The sequence below is a fragment of the Sinocyclocheilus rhinocerous genome, unplaced genomic scaffold (assembly GCF_001515625.1).
Source record: "Sinocyclocheilus rhinocerous isolate Xijiao unplaced genomic scaffold, SAMN03320098_v1.1 scaffold1553, whole genome shotgun sequence".
Classification (NCBI taxonomy): domain Eukaryota; kingdom Metazoa; phylum Chordata; class Actinopteri; order Cypriniformes; family Cyprinidae; genus Sinocyclocheilus; species Sinocyclocheilus rhinocerous.
In genome coordinates, this window is record NW_015639764.1 from 331,061 (window position 1) to 348,476 (window position 17,416).

A 17,416-nucleotide genomic window follows, 5' to 3' on the forward strand; every position below is an offset into this window, starting at 1 on the left:
ACTGCTCTCCTGCTGGTTTTACTACAACACTTATTACGAAAATAATTGCTTTTGCATATTTTTCATGATTATTTAAAATGAAAAATAGTAATTACCGTCATTGTCATTAGACAAAATAGCAAATGACTTCACAGTAACACACTGTAGTGTCACCAAATTCAGTTCACACATCACTGCTCTCCTGCTGGTTATACTACAACAGTTATTTTGACAATTGCTTTTACACATTTTTTATGATTTTTTTATTATGAGAAATAGTCAATAACTTCACTGAAATACACTGTACTTTCTCTAAATTCAGTTCACACATCATTGCTCTCTTGCTGGTTATACTACAACAGTTATTTTGACAATTGCTTTTACACATTTTTTATGATTTTTTTATTATGACAAATAGTCAATAACTTCACTGAAACACACTGTACTTTCTCTAAATTCAGTTCACACATCACTGCTCTCCTGCTGGTTATACAACACTTATTTTGAAAATAATTGCTTTTGCATATTTTTTATGATTATTTAAAATGAAAAAAAAAAGTAATTACCGTCATTGTTATTGTACAAAATATTCAATAACTTCACTGTAACACACTGTACTTTCTCCAAATTCTCCTGCTGGTTTTACTACAACACTTATTTTGAAAATAATTGCTTTTGAATGGTTTTTATAATTATTTATTATGAAAAATAGTTAATAGCTTCACTGTAACACACTGTACTTTCTCTAAATTCAATTCACACATCACTGCTCTCCTGCTGGTTTTACTACAACACTTATTTTGAAAATAATTGCTTTTGAATGATTTTTATGATTATTTCAAATAAAAAATAGTCATTACCTTCATTGTTATTGGACACAATAGTCAATAACTTCACTGTAACACACTGTACTTTCTCCAAATTCAGTTCACACATCGCTGCTCTCCTGCTGGTTATACTACAACACTTATTTTGACAATAATTGCTTTTGAATGATTTTTATGATTATTTATTATGAAACATAGTTAATAGCTTCACTGTAACAAACTGTACTTTCTCCAAATTCAGTTCACACATCACTGCTCTCCTGTTGGTTATATTACAACACTTATTTTGAAAATAATTGCTTTTGAATGATTTTTATGATTAAAAAAATATTCAATAAATTAACTGGTATAGGACAAAATAGTCAATAACTTCACTGTAACACACTGTACTTTCTTCAAATTCAGTTCACACATCACTGCTCTCCTGCTGGTTATACTACAACACTTATTTTGAAAATAATTGCTTTTGCATATTTTGTATGATTATTTAAAATGAAAAATAGTCATTACCTTCATTGTTATTGGACAAAATAGTCAACTTCATTGTAACACACTGTACTTTCTCCAAATTCAGTTCACACATCGCTACTCTCCTGCTGGTTATTCTACAAGTTTTTTTTGGACAATAATTGCTTTTGCATATTTTTTATGATTACTTAAAATAAAAAATAAAAAAGAAGTCATTACTGTCATTGTTATTGGACACAATAATCAATTATAATAATAATTATTGATTATTTTGTCCAATAACAATGATGGTAATGACTTTTTTTCATTTTAAATAATCATAAAAAATATACAAAAGCAATTATTTTCAAAATAAGTGTTGTAGTATAACCAGCAGGAGAGCAGTGATGTGTGAACTGAATTTGGAGAAAGTACAGTGTGATACAGTGAAGTTATTGACTATTTGTCATAATAAAAAAATCATAAAAAATGTGTAAAAGCAATTATTGTCAAAATAACTGTTGTAGTATAACCAGCAATAGAGCAATGATGTGTGAACTGAATTTGGTGACACTACAGTGAGTTACTGTGTCAGGATCATGGACCTGTTTTGTTGTGTTTTGCCCCTGTCTTTGTTCCTGGTTTTCCTTATATGGTCTTTTTCCTGTCCTCGTTTAGTTTAATTATGATTCCTTGTACCTGTGTTTGGTAATTATCCCAATAATTTAAGTGCTTGCCTTTGCGTTCTGTGTTTGTCGGTTCTACTCATTATGTTTGTGTGTTTCCTGCCATTTCCAGTGTGGATGTACCCTGTGTTCCATGGATCAAAGACTGTTTTTGTTTATTCGTGCCTCCTGCGTGCTTCCTAAACAGCGAACTGTGACAGAAGAACCGACCAAAACCGTTACCTCCGTGCCTACCCTCCGTTTTTGTACAGTGTTTTTGATTCTGTAGTGCCCCTCATGTATCCCTTCATCCGCCCGGAATTCCTCCTCCTCCTGCTGGAGCAGGGGGACAGATCTCTCAAGGACCATACAAGACTGTCCTGGCTGTTAGCTAGCACCGCCAGCTACCCGGACGACGCACTCTGCTCATTCTATGACGCGAGCTTGAACACCGCAAGAAGAGCACCGTCGTCCGAGGATGGTCTTCGAGAGGATTTCGTCGCCTTCGTGGAGTGGACTCTGGCGAGAAACGGGTAGCCATCCACCACCTGCCCCGTGGATGATCTCGTCAGGTCCACTCCAGACCACTATCCCCAGTATTTAGGTCCTTGCCTTTGCGTTCTGTGTTTGTCGGTTCTACTCGTTATGTTTGTGTGTTTCCTGCCATTTCCAGTGTGGATGTACCCTGTGTTCCGTGGATTAAAGACTGTTTTCGTTTATTCGTGCCTCCTGCGTGCTTCCTAAACAGTGAGCTGTGACAAACTGTGAAGTAAATGAGTATTTTATTAGTAACATTTTTCGCGTTTCACACTTTGCAGACAGTCCCTTTGGACTTGTCGAACTTACAAATGGAAGTGTTCTAAGATGTTTAGTGTACATTAAGCAAGTGCTTTGTGCTAAAAGAAGGTGTTTTGTTGAGTTATATTGTGAAAATACTGTTCATATTGCGAGGTATATAATAGTGATCACTGTGGAATCATTTACGTTAATTCTGTAATCTGATTATATGTTGTTTATCTCTGTTTACAGTTTGACCACACACATGCAAACACTTGTATGTAACAACTTCAATGCTGAAACCATGTGTAACAAACTGAACTATCACTATGAAACGTCTCGGTTACGTATGGTAACCCTCGTTCCCTGAAGGACGGAACGGAGACGTGAGTGAGTGCTGCACAAGGGAACTAAAGGAATGAAACAACAACCACGTTAATGTTATCTTTATTGGTAACATCGTGTATGAAATAATGTCTGTTTGCATGTGTGTAAAACAACAAACTGACGATTTAAATGCTTAATCATCTGTAATTGTATATACATTGTGATTGATTGTGCCTGGAATTTTTAAGAACTTGGTAAGAAAGAATAATCTAATACAGAAAGTTCAAAATTTGCAGTTTGCAACAATGCATGTAGTCATGTAAATTAGGGCTGCACGATAAATCGCATGTGATATTTAATGCGCATCTTGTCAGTAAATCTGGTTCTGTAATCAGCGGTAAATCTCCATCACGTGCGTGCTTTCACATGGAGCAGCATTTACTACACAGAGCCGTTGTTCACTGACAAGCTACGCAAAACCATGATCATATATGCGCATTAAATATCACATGCGATTTATCATGCAGCCCTAATGTAAATGAATTAAACCATTTTCCTTTAATGATGTAAGATCATTAACAGTTTAATAATAAGGTAAACAACCTGGCTAGATCTTTATTTTAATATTAGCCCAATTTCGCCTGACACAAACCTGAACCTGCATCCTGTTGGTTTATTGAAGTGACCGATTCTTACTCCGACTCACTTTTCTTTTTTGATACAATAAATTTAAAAAAATTATTTTTATCTAATGCTGCGGAAGGAGAAGCGATACGCTCATTGGCACGGCAAACGTGAGAGGAGAATATTATGGAAGCCCATTTCCATCACAGAATAAGAAAAAAAGTAAGAAAGAAAAAACAAAAGTCACAACCTAAGTTTATATCTTGCAATAAGAAATAATTTTGTTTTTGAGGTAACATCCTGCAATTCTGACATTTTTCCTCAGAATTGCGAGTTTATAACACAATTCTGAATTTATCGCAAAAAATATATATATACTGTATATATATTTTGCAATTTTATAATATTACAATTTGAACTTCTTTTTTTCTCAGAATTCTGAGTTTGCATCTCTTTTTGTACAGCCTGTAACCACTGTAATGTGCATTTCCATAAGTGCCACTTAGGCTACTGTCAGAGAGTGAATTTGTCTTTTCACTCAGCCTGTCTGCTGTTTTTGTTAAGAAGCATACCGAAACAAATGTGCATTCTAAAAATCTGTTTAAATAATTGTTTTACGGTAATTTTAAGATTGGGTTTGTTTCAAAATTATGTGTTTACTTAAACAACACATAGGATAGCTTCATGGAATGGGTTTACATGATTTAGCAGCCTCACATCACCAAGTATAATGCCAAGTGTCAGTTGGAGTGGTGTAAAGCATGCTGCCACTGGATTCTGGAACAGTCGAAACCTGTTCTGTGGAGTGAGGAACCACGATTCTCTGTTTGGCTGTTTGATGGGTGAGTCTGGGAACATTACCTGCCTGACTGCACTGTGTCAACTATAAAGTTTGATGGAGGAGGGATAATGGTATGGGGCTGTTTTTGAGGAGTTGGGCTAGGCCACTTACTCCCAGTGAAGAGAAACCTTAATGTTAATATGCAGACATTTTTGACAATGTTATGCTTCCAACTTTGTAGAAACATTTTGGGTAAATCCTTTATCTATTTCAGCATGACTGTGCCCCAGAGATGGATGTGTCAAAAACGTGTCAAAAATTTTTGGACTGCTTTTACATCCAAAGTTTTTTATTTTTATATAATTTTATTTATAACAGTTTTTATATAAACATAAAACAAATAAAAGTCTCACAAAATGTATAAAAAATATATACTATACACAAAAAAACAAAAAAAACAAACAAACAAAAGAGACCCCCCATCTATCCCCCCACGAACAGGCACCAGATACAATGAAAAATATACACCTTAAACAAAGACATACGTAATCAAACATAAACAAAACATTAAAGATGGAGTGAAGGAATAAAACAGTGAAGCTATCCATTCAACTCTGGGGGCCCCAGATTTTATCAAATTTTTTAGAAACATAGATCTTGGAAAAGCGAATCCTTTCGAGCTTGATGGCGGCAACCATCTCCGCCAACCATTGATGAAAACTGGGCGGTAAAGAGGACTTCCAATCCATCAAAATCACCCTTTTAGCTACCACCATACCAAACATAAGAGACAATTGCTGAGAATGTGTTAATGCTAATGTAGGGTCAGAACATCCAAGCAAAGCTAATTCAAGATCTGGAGTGATATCTTCTCCAGAAACATTTGAATACCACCGAAAAATATTCTTCCAAAACTCAGAAATCTCAGGACAAAACCAAAAAGAATGACCATGCGTGCCATCTGAGCTCTTACATCTATCACATAATGGTGAAATTGAAGGGTACATTTTATTGAGTTTAGTTTTGGTATCGTATAACCTATGCAATACTTTAAACTGTATAAATTGTAATCTAGAATTAATAGAGCAGGTATGAATTCATTTCAGTCCCTCTTCCCAAATCTCGTTTGAGATATTAATTAAATTCCATTAGAATTTTAAAACAAATGAAGACCGCGTTGAATATTACGTGTCCTTCTGTGCACCTGCCCATTTTAAATAATCAAAAATTTTTGCCCAGCCAGTCGGATAAGGTATTTTCACTGTGGAGAGGCAAAGGACTAGTAGGAAAATTTGCTACTTTTGAACACTTGTATAAAACCTTTGATCTTCCCCAATCACATTTTTCCCAGTATCATTTCCCTTGCTACTTTGAGGTGATCTGAAGAAACTGCAAAATGAGAAACAAACAAAGAAACAAACAGTGTCACCAAATGTTTATCCATAGGAGGTTGACCCAGAAGATCATACATATCATGATCCTGAGGCAAATCCTGAAACTCAGTAAAATAATGTTTTATGAAGTGGCGCACCTGTTAATATCGGAAAAAAATGTGTTTGGGAAAGATCAAAGGTTTTATACAAATGTTCAAAAGTGGCAAATTTTCCATCTATATAAAAGTCCTTGACTGTGGTTAGTCCTTTGCCTCTCCACAGTGAAAATACCTTATCCGACTGGCTGGGCAAAAATATGTGATTATTGCAAATGGGCAGGTGCAGAGAAGGACATGTAATATTCAGCGTGGTCTTCATTTGTTTTAAAATTCTAATGGAATTGAGCACAACAAAATGCTTACATTTTTACTTCTTTAAAGATACAGGATTAGAAAAAAGAACAGCAGCTAGGGAGCTACCAACAACTGACCGAGCCTCAATATACAGCCACTTTGGATGTGTATCCATCAAGTTATCGGCAGCTTGATCGCTAATCCGCCAGAACATCATAATCCTGCATTAGCAGCCCAATAATAACGACTGAAAAAGGTAGCGCTAGACCACCCAACTCTTTCGGCTTCTGCAAATGGGCCTTAGAAATTCTATGCGCTTTAAAGCCCTAAATGAATTGCAAAATGACAGAATCTAATTGTTTAAAAAAAGAATGTGGTAAATATATAGGCAGGTTCTGAAAAAGATAGATAAAGCGAGGCAGAGAGACCATTTTAATGGCATTGACCCGACCAATTAAAGATAACGGAAGAACCCTCCATTTATCTACAGAGATTTTTAACTTATTTATGGCTTCTGTGAAATTTAGACTGAAAATATGTTTACAATTTTTGGGAATGACTAACCCTAAATAAGTAAAGTGATCCTCTGTTATTCTAAAGGGTAATGACCTTAAAAAGTGAGCATCCAGCCCTTGACCCAAGGGCATGAATACACTCTTCTCCCAGTTAACAGAATAACCAGAAAAAGAGCCAGAAACCTCAAGTGATTCCATTAAAAGTGGCAAAGCAGAAGAAGGGTCACTCAAATATAAAAGCAGATCGTCCGCATATAAGGACAGCTTAACCTCAGCATGACCATATATACCCCTAATCCCAGGATGATTGCGAAGATGGATGGCCAGGGGTTCTAAAGCTAAATTAAATAACAGTGGGCTTAAACAACAGCCATGTCGTGTACCACGCTGAAGAGGAAAGAAAGCAGACCTATCCGAAGTAGTAAGTATTGCAGATTTGGGGGAAGAATAAAGCATTTTTATCAATAGTTTAAAATTCTAACCGAAGTCAAACCGATCCAGCACTGAAAACATATAACTCCATTCAATACGGTCAAAGGCCTTTTCGGCGTCTAAAGAAAGAACAGCTGCCTTGGAACACTTACTCTGACTACTATACAAAATATTAAGCAGGCGATGTGAATTAAAAAAAGAAAATCTTCCAGGGACAAACCCAGTTTGATCTGTGTGAATTAACGAGGCCACATGTTTATTCAAATGCGTGGCCAAAATCTTGGCAATAACTTTTTGATCGCAATTGAGAAGACTTATTGGCCTGTAACTAGAGGGCTCTGTAACGTCTCTGTCTTTATTCTTCAAAAGGCATATATGTGCTTCATAAAAAGAATCGGGAAATTTTTTCTTTTCAATCGAATGATTTACCATTCTAAGCAACAAAGGAGCAATTGCATTTGCATTAGCCTTATAGAATTCCACACTAAACCCATCAGGGTCTGTGGCGTTCCCATTAGAGAAGGAGTTAATTGCCTCCAAAATTTCACAGAGAGTAAATGGTTCCTCTAATTCCTCTCTGGCACATTCATTAAGTTTAGGAAAGTCCACCGAATCAAGAAATTGATCCCCTGTAGTGCTCAGCTCAGAACAGCTGGAAGAATAAAGATGCTTGTAAAATTCAGCAAAACGATTATTAATTTCTTTAGGATGTGTTAATAAAGTACCATTCTGAGATTTTATTTGATGAATGGCCCTACTAGCCTGCGCACCCCTTAATTGCACGGCAATAAGCTTATCTGCTTTGTCTCCCAATTCAAACTGTTTCTGTTTAAGTTTTATTAACAAATTAGAAACCTGATCGCTCAAAATAGAGTTATATTCATATTTCAACTTAAGAATAGCATTAAGGTCACTCTGAGCTTTAGAACAACGAAACATTTGTTCTAAAGATGGAAGTATGGATTCTATCTCAGACAGACGCCTACGCTTCTCCCGCCTCAACGAAGAGTCATATGCAATAATATGACCTCTTAACGCTACTTTACAGGTTTCCCACAGACAAGAGTCTGAAACATCCCCCTTATCATTGGTCTCCAAAAATTGACTTAAACACTCAGACATATAGGACTGAAACTGTTTATCCATTAATAATTGAGGATTGAAGCGCCAACAATACTGCACCTTTGGTAGCGAAAATTTCAAACCCATAGAAATAGGGCTATGATCAGAAATGAGAATATTATGATATTTGGACTGAGTCACCCCCTGAATGAGTTTAAAATCAATAATAAAGTAATCAATACGTGTATAGGAGTTATGAACACGAGAACAAAAAGAATAATCACGAGCAGTCGGGTTAAGTAATCTCCATATATCTGTCAGGGATTCATCACAGTCACTGCAGTCACCAGCCCGGATAATCACCCGATCACAGTCACCTGAGTTCTGATCACCCGCACCTGCTGTCACCAATCAAGCCACACTACAAATACACACACATATCACAGTCACTCACTGTCTTGGTCTACCGTTCACTCCTATGGACTGCCCTGGACTCTCTATATGATAGTCTCCTCGAAAGACTTACCTTCTGGTTCTCCCGCGATCCTCCAACGACTCCTTGGAAGCTGTTCCACGATCTCCCATGAAACCGACATCAGACACTCACCCTCAGAACTCAGATAAGAACCCTGGAATCATTCACTCTGTTGACACTCACCTGCCTTAACCTAACCCATTCCACTCCTCCACATCCTGTTCCAATAAACCATCCTGTCTTTCACTTACCCGTTGTGTCTGGCCTTGCTTTATGACAATATCCACAAGATTCATGGATTTTATCAAATGATTTAAAACACCTACAGACTGAATAGAAGGAGGAACTTGTGAGGAGTGACGATCGAGATGAGGATCCAAATAGCAATTAAAGTCTCCAGCAATTATCAAATTGGTCGAGTTAGTATCTGGAATGAGCCTGAATAATTTCCTAAAAAAACCAGGATCCTCTATATTTGGCCCATACACATTAACACATGTAATCGGGAAATTATTAATGCATCTGGATACAATAATATATCTTCCTGCAGGGTCAGACACCACAGAGTGCAATCGAAAAGGAATTGATTTCCGAAAAAGTATAGCCTCACCTCTAGCTTTAGACGAACAATTGGCTTGATAAACTTGTGAAATCCAATTTGCCCTAAGTCACATCTGTTCATTGGGTCTAATATGGGTTTCCTGAAGAAAAATAATGTCAGCCGACAATGACTTTAAATGTGCAAACACTTTCCCCCTCTTAATCGGGTGCCCCATTCCTCTTACATTCCAACTAACAAATGTTATATTCACTCCAGGATCGCTATTATTAGTAGTAATAGTGCCAGTCATACAACATCTTCAAAAACATAGCAAACACAAAATCAGTAGCAACCGCAACAAGAATAAACATTATCTGGTGCAACAAAAAACATAAAGAAGAACTCACAAACTCCCCACAGCTGCCCCATGAACCGAAGCAGCATGTATTCCCCATCGTCTCGGAGACAACAAGAGTGCAAGACTAACTTAGCTTACCTTAGCCAAAAAGAAGAGCAGAAATAATGAAAAATACACAAGGAGTAGAAAAAAACAACAACTTCTGTTCTCCACCGCACAAATAGTCAGTAATCTGAATCGCGTACCACAGTGAGAATTAACAATGTTCCAAAAATAGTCCACTTCTATTAGTCAAGGTCCATACTCGGACCAAGCTGAGTACGTAGAGGCTACGCTGAGTCATTCAACAAGTTATCCACAAACTTTTTGGCCTCTACCAGAGATTCGAAAGAAAGCTCGCGACCGTTGTAATGCACCATCAATTTTGATGGAAAACGCAGGGACCTTTTCAACCCAACCTCCCGCAGAGCTTTCGTGATCGAACTAAACGCACGTCGCCGCGCTGTCACCTCCGGTGCATAATCAGGGAAGATATGAATTTCCTTTATATTCCAGAGGAAACTTATCCCGGCTCAGACGGAGGATTAAGTCTTTATCCCGATCATTGTGGATCCGTGCAATAATGGTGCGAGGTCTCTGGCCTTCAGACAGCTTGGGTAACAGCGCCCGATGAGCTCGGTCAATCTTCACAGGTTTGGGGAAGTTGTCTCGGCCGAAAAGTTCGGTAATCAAGTCAGAAATGAACACAGAAGGGCGCCCCCGCTCCTCACCTTCACTTATTCCCACAAATTTGAGATTCAGCCTTCGAGAGCGTCCTTCCAAGTCATTCAGTTTAGCCCAGAGAGATTTGTTTTCTGCACGCAAGTCTTCACACACCTTTTTAACCTCTCCGAGGCGTAAATCAGTACCGTTCAGGGCACCTTCTATCTCCACCATTTTTTGTTTAACGCCGGCCTGTTCTGACTGCAGGTTAACCAGCGTAGCATCCAACGTATCCAAGCGAGCACTTAATGCTGTCACCTTGTCCTCTATGAGCTTTTTCAAATCATCCCCTTGGGCACCCATTGCGGCAAGTATCGCATTCACATTTCCCTGTGAGATAGAATCACCTGGATTGGCGTCCTCCTTAGTTGCAACAGTTTTTGAAGATTTCTTAGACGCCATTTTTCTGACAGAACGAGTCAGCGAAATAACGAAAATTGCCCTCAGTGCACTTAAATCTCACTAAATATTCAAAACAACTGATTAAAGTTAACTCTCAATAAGTTATTATCAACTGTGAAGTGGATTGAAGGTACTTTAATTACAAAAATATTCCAAATTTAATGTCAGCGGAGAGGAGACTCTCCGAGTCAGCACACTCAAAAGAGTTGCCAGTAATCGGGTTTATTGGCATGACTTTGAAGGCTGATTTAATATCGATTTTGGCTAACCATGCTCCACAACCGGCAGATTTAATTAGCAGAATTCACCCTTCGCCGGGAGTTTGATTGACAGGTGATCTGACCAGTTATTATAATGCTGTATCTGCCATTTTGTCAGACAAAGAAATCAGACAGGAGAGTATATTAACGTTGGCGGACTTGAACTTGAGAAATGGTGTGCATTGACGTCTTTCCGTGGTTGAAACAAGATACCTTCTGATGTTCATTCATGTTTATTTTGTGCTACAACACGTAAAGAGGAAGAGATGATCGGTTAGCGTGCTGCTTGAACTGAGGCACACAGTGATCTGTCACGCCACATTAAACAACCACAAAATGGTATTTATTGTTTGAATTTCTTAAAAAAATAACAAAATGTGATTTTATTATATATTTTTTTTGAGATCTTCATTGTTTTTTGCCGAAGATTTGTACATGGGGCAGACGGGGTGGGCATGAGCACCGCCACAAAAATTACAAACATGCAAAAAATTACATCTTTGCCTGAAACAATGAAATTCATTGAAATGATTACAAACTTGGCAAATTGGAATGGATGATAAACATCCCTTTTGATTTACAGAGATTGAGCATTCGAACCCAGACTGTGGCACGTATGAGGTGGATTTGACAGTTTCAGGGGTTGGCTGGGGGTTTGGGGAATTTTGGATAATGAGTGGGCAAGAGTGAGATGATGGATAGGTAATCATTCAGTTCCTTGCGTCTATTTGGGAAGACTGAACAGATTACATCTGTATATTTTCCGAAGGCTAAAACGAATTCTGCAAGGGAAATAATGCAATTGGAGCTAGATGCTGAATCTTTGAGGGTAAGGGAAATTGTGTCACAGTCCATGGATCAATGGCAGTCTTTTTGAGGGATGGGAGATAGAAGAGAAGCCATGTCCACGTCCATACCTGAGAGGATTTGAGTGTGAAGCGGGTTAGAGATGGATGGAGGCTCCGGGGAAAGAAAATGGAAAGAAACCGAAACTGGTGTGATATGGCAAATCCACAGTGGGTAGAAGGTGTGGCTAGACGGTGGAACAGTGTGTCCAAAGGCAGAAGTGGATGCTTGAGAGACGTGGGTTTGTTGGGCTGAGTTGGACTGTGAAGACAGAGGGCTTAGGGCTGCAGCCACGAGACTTACACTAGTAGTAAGGGGGGTAGGGATGATGGCAGCGGAGACAGGCAGCAGGGGGAATGGCAGCTATAGGGGAGCCGCTGGAAGAGCTGGAGGCTGACACTGCGTCCTGGCTGAAGGAGGCACACCTAGCTCTCTTGGATGGGTGACTGGAGGCCCCTTGAAGGGGAGTGGAAGGAGCAGTGGATGGAATTGGACTAGATGGTGAATTGAGGTAAAGATCATACAGATGGTCTGTCTTTAAGAAAAATGAATGTTTGTGGTCTAACCTTCGTTTAGAACTTCATTGATTGAAAATATCTTATACTCAGAATAATCAATATCTACATTAAAGATATTGCAACCAATATTATAATACAGGTTTAAATTATCAACACAGTTTAAACCTAATAATTACTTGAAATTGAAGTTAGATTAAATAGTAGTCAGAATTAAAGTAGATGATGTAGTAGATGAAAAACATACATGCACAATACTTTTGCCCACACCACTGAATTTGGTCTTTGGACCAGTGGGTGGTCCTTAGAATCGTCTGTAATATCCAACAGGCGTTGTTGCCCGCACTGCATGTATATGTATTATATGTGCATCTCATGTCAACAAAAACTGCTATTTACAAAAACAATCAAACTGAACTGTATACTCTAAGAAAAGTGTGTTAATAAAAAGGAATTTTCCACATTTATTTTTTACAGGAGTTTTACCCATATTTTGAATTACGCATTGCATTGTGTAGTGATTTAGGGTTGAAGGAAATGTCTGTAAACTTAACAGAAAATACTGTTAATTTTCTGCCAGGACATTATCCTTATTTATATGTATATTTTCTACAGTTTTTTTCTTACAGTGCAGAGATCTGCTGTATCACTGTAACTGTAAACATATTGTGGACCAAGTTGTCCTTCTCTTTTTTAAAGCTCATTTTGGTGCAGCAGCTCAACTGGTTATTTATACATAATGCTAAAATTTAACTGTTCCCCCATGCATCATTTCCAGTGTAAGTGTGCGAGCACAGATCTTCTGCAGACTCACTGTTCTGGACGATGTCCTGCATCTTCTTCCAGACTCTGAACGGCAGGTTGCCCAAGTAACGCGGCACATCAATCAAAGCTCCAGAAGGTGTCTGTGGATCCGGCTGTGATGAGATCTGGACTCTGGAAGAACATTCAGGATCAGAACTGCAGTGGCTTTGGATCAGAAGCAGAGAGAGCAGAGAACGCTCTGTGTGCTCAGCTTGAGACTGAAATCAAATCACATTCACTTCAATCGTCTGAAGAAAAACATCACATTATCTACAGCAACAGCCAACTTTCTGGACAGACCGAATTTATATTAATTGAATGTCTTTACAAATCATGAAGTTGTTTGGTTTCCTCACCTTAATGTGTTTAACTGTTTTCTCAAACTCTCTTACAATATTTGTTTTGTCTTTAACTTTGCCTTGTAAGGACTTTAGTGCTGTACTGAGATTCTCCTGAAATTTAAAAGGAAAATCTATAAGACGTTAGAGATTTTTGTAGTATGTTCATGAATTTGATATCATATATTTGTGTGACAAATATCACAGACGTATGTCTTTATGGCAAAATCCTCAAATTATTCAGAAATAAATCTGTCCTACCTTGTACGATGGAACAACTTCACCGATGGGTCTGAATGTGTGATTGACGTGTTTCTGTGAATCTCTGCACACTAAACACACCGGCTGTTTGTCCTCCAGACAGAAGAGTTTGAGTTTCTCACTGTGTAAACTGCAGAGCTCCTCAGACTCTGATGAATGCCTCTCTTTTCTCTTCTTCAGGAGCGACTCACACAAGTTTTTTAACACAAGATTACATGGAGGATCATCTCTTGAGGATCTTCTCCTGCAGACAGGACACTCCTGAGTTTTTGTGGTTCTCCAGAACTGTTGAAGACACTCTTTACAGAAACTGTGACTACATGACAAAAGAACAGGAGCCTTGAAGATTTCACAGCATACAGGACAAGAAAGTTCTTCCACAGAAAGTGAATCCATTTTCGCTGTTTGAGCTCCAGCAATCTAAACTTTACTTTCACTTTCTGATTAATGGTTTAAAAAAATGAATAACCATGAGAATCATAAAGATCTGCTGTCTGTTCAGAAACAAACTTCTCAAAAATCCACCCTGAAAGTACTTTTCTTCATTCTTCGCTGAACACTGATTCGTTGTTGATCTTGCCAAGAAAATGAGAACAGAGTCAATATGACAGAAAGGAGAAACAAGTCAGTTTCTTCCTGGTAAGTGTTGTAAGAGGGTGGAGTTTCTGATCACCTTTGGGTGTGATTAAAACAGGTCAGATGGCATTATTTCTTCAGATTAAATTTGAACAAAATGCATTCAAAATTAACTTGCATTGACATTCTCTCAAATATAATGCTAGAAAACCTCAGATAAGACAGTAAAGGACAATGAGAAAGCACAAATAATGATAATAAAAAGTCTTAAGACACTTTATTTGTGAGAGTTTTATTTACTGTGCTTTATTGGTGAGTGTCAAATTCACTATGCTAATAAAGTTATTAAAGCAACTGATTGATTTGATCATGCATGCAGTTTGATCTGCATTAGAAGTCTGATTGTTGGGGTCTTTTACAGTTTCTAATTACATAATTACTCAACCAACTAATACAAAGAAGCATCAGCCTGTATACAGTTAAGACTTTTTTGCAAATGGAAATACTCAGAGTGCATGCTAAAACAGAAGACACCATAGATTTTAACTATGCCATGTACTGTATGCATGTAAAAAAACTCCCTGAAAACAGCATAGCAACACCAGCATGGCTAAAAGCTTAAAGTAAAATCTGACATGGTGCTGAAAATAAATGTAAACATATTTAAGTTTATAAGTCTCATATGAAGGTTCTAGTTTGTTAAGGGTGGAGCAATTTAGTGTGGACAGATTTTAACTGCTGTTGTACAGATCCACATTACTGGAGCTCAAATCTCGACTGTCTTTCAGACGTCAGCTTCTCAGACTCTGAATATAAGAACAAAACATAAAGAGAGACACACACAAGACAACAAACGAATGTAAGCTGAAAGTGTGAGAGGAAACAACGGACCATCATCTGAAGATGTATCAGTCAGATCTTTGAGAGAGTTAAAGTCAACATTAATACAAATACAATCTATTTACTGTCTTAATTCATCTTGCTAGTCTGAGTATGATAGATTCATCAATGATGTTATTCTACAGAAATAGATGTTTGTCTTCATACTTTTTCATTAAAATGTAATAACTTAAAACTGTAAGCACTGATTTGTTTACTTATGAAAAAAACAATAAGCCACACAAGGCAGTGCATTAAAGTGATTTTATAATAATTTCCAGTAATTTTACATCTTTTACATTAAAGCTGAGATTGTGTATTAGTTACCTGTCACTCGTCTTGTTCAGTGAGGTGTCATGCTTTCATTCTCTAGAGAATAAAGATAGGCTACAATGAAAATGACAACTAAAATTAAAATGAAAAAGATAAAAAAAAAATGTCTAAAGGACAATCTTCATTCTGAGTTTTCATGTATGTCTGTGGTGATTTGTGTGTCATGACTCTAACGTGTGTGTGAGTAATTTACTAAAACTTACAAACCCTCCACTGACACCCTCAAACAGAGAAATAATGGCTAATAAAATCTTTCTAATTACTACAAATACTAAATGTTTTCTTTTAGGGATTGGGTCAGTCTATAGTCATTATCATAAAGTATTTGCCATTATCACAAGCTGAGATTGACTAATTACACTAAGAGATGAGTGCACTAAGAGTGCAGCACAAAATAAATAATATTATAAAACATTAGAAAGCAAAAACTATTTAACATGGAGTGTTTGTCCTAACCAGCAGCGACATTACATTTTGTCAGTCGCTTAAGGTGTTTTATCATGTAGCCTCTCCCAGCTTGTGACTGGAATTCTGTCCCATTACACCAGATCAGGATTTGCTGTAATAGGGTAATTTTACAAAGTTTAATATGTTTATTTGGTGTTGTGCGTCTCTGGGGGTTTGCGGTTCTGTAGTTTCTTCATCTGCATTTCACTTCTCTTGAGCAACTCATCTCTGAGCCGCGCAAATGAGCCTTTGTAATTCAGTGCTCCGCTGCCATCCTGCACAAACACACACAGACTCAATACACATCCCACACACTCACATTAAAAAAAAGTGACACAATCAAACACACTTTAGTTTGGCCCACTGTATTTACAAAACAGTAGCTTGAGTGTATTGCATTAGAATTAATCTATATAAGCCTTCATCTTATTCTCACAGTATGTTGTGTTTGCTTTATACAACTCAGATCAGCTTTTCTGATACTGAAAGACAAACATGAGCCTCACAAAGCAGCTGTCAGAAACAAGCACAGAAATCTCTCATGCTGCTTGCTTGACCCATCAGATTCTGTAACTCACCTTTAAGGCTTTTCATCATGCGTGATGATTTTTAATAAAGATACTTTTTGAGAATTTAATAGAAATAATGAAAAACTAAAATATTAAAGTTTACCCAAAAATGTACTCACTCTTACTTTGTTCCAAACCTGTATGATTTTTTTCTTCTGTTGAGCACAAAAAACTATGTTTTGAAGAATGCCGGCAACCAAACAGTTTCTGGTTCCCACTGCCTTCCATAGCATTTTCGTTTTCTATACTATGGAGGTGGTGTCCATTAACTGTTTGGTTACCAACATTCTTCAAAATATCTTCTTTTGTGCTCAACAGAAGAAGGAAATTCATACAGGTTTGGGAGAACTTTTGAGTGAGTAAATGATGATAACATTCATTTTTGGGTTAGGTATCTCTTTAAAAGGTGTAAAACTATTTTTTTTTGTTTATTTAAATTATAGGCCTAATTTCTCATTTCTTTTTTGGGGGATTTTGGGATGAAAACTGATCTTGGCATATTCTTGTGAGATTCTGACAAGTGAAAACACACAAATGATGATTAAAACACAAACAAAAAAACTAGGGCTGTCAACGTTAATGCGTTAACGCATGCGATTAATTTTACAATCCTTAACGCAGTAAAATAATTTAACGCAAAATTACTGAAGCACAATTTCTATTCTAACCCTTTAACCCAATTTTGCTTCTCTGCTTGCGATCAGATCATTTTAAGCCGCTAAACTCTGGGAAAGTTTTCAGTCCAATGATCCAGTAAGCGAATGCATTCAAACAATCCGTCCAAAACAGCGCTAATATAAAGGAAACCAGGCTGATTACATCAGAGATTGCAGAGAGAACAGAGAATCGCTTTGCGTTTTCAGTGAATTATTAATTCCAGTGTGTTTC

At 37.4% G+C, this 17,416-nt stretch overlaps 1 protein-coding gene across 3 annotated transcripts in view; it reads right to left on the reverse strand.

Annotated features, from left to right (window-relative positions):
• The window catches only part of LOC107751624 (kinesin light chain 1-like), a 35,599-nt gene that overhangs the window by 7,966 nt on the left and 10,217 nt on the right, over positions 1-17,416 (reverse strand). For 2 of the 3 annotated variants that reach the window (XM_016567365.1, XM_016567363.1), the window contains 3 exons: positions 16,110-16,234; positions 15,507-15,548; positions 14,589-15,106 (listed from right to left, as the gene is read on the reverse strand). The exons of the other annotated variant lie outside the window; for it this stretch is intronic. In XM_016567365.1, coding sequence (XP_016422851.1) covers positions 15,542-15,548; positions 16,110-16,234 — 132 coding nt within the window. In that variant the 3' untranslated portion in view covers positions 14,589-15,106; positions 15,507-15,541. Of the gene's footprint in view, positions 1-14,588; positions 15,107-15,506; positions 15,549-16,109; positions 16,235-17,416 lie in introns of those variants that run through there. 3 annotated transcript variants of the gene reach the window in all.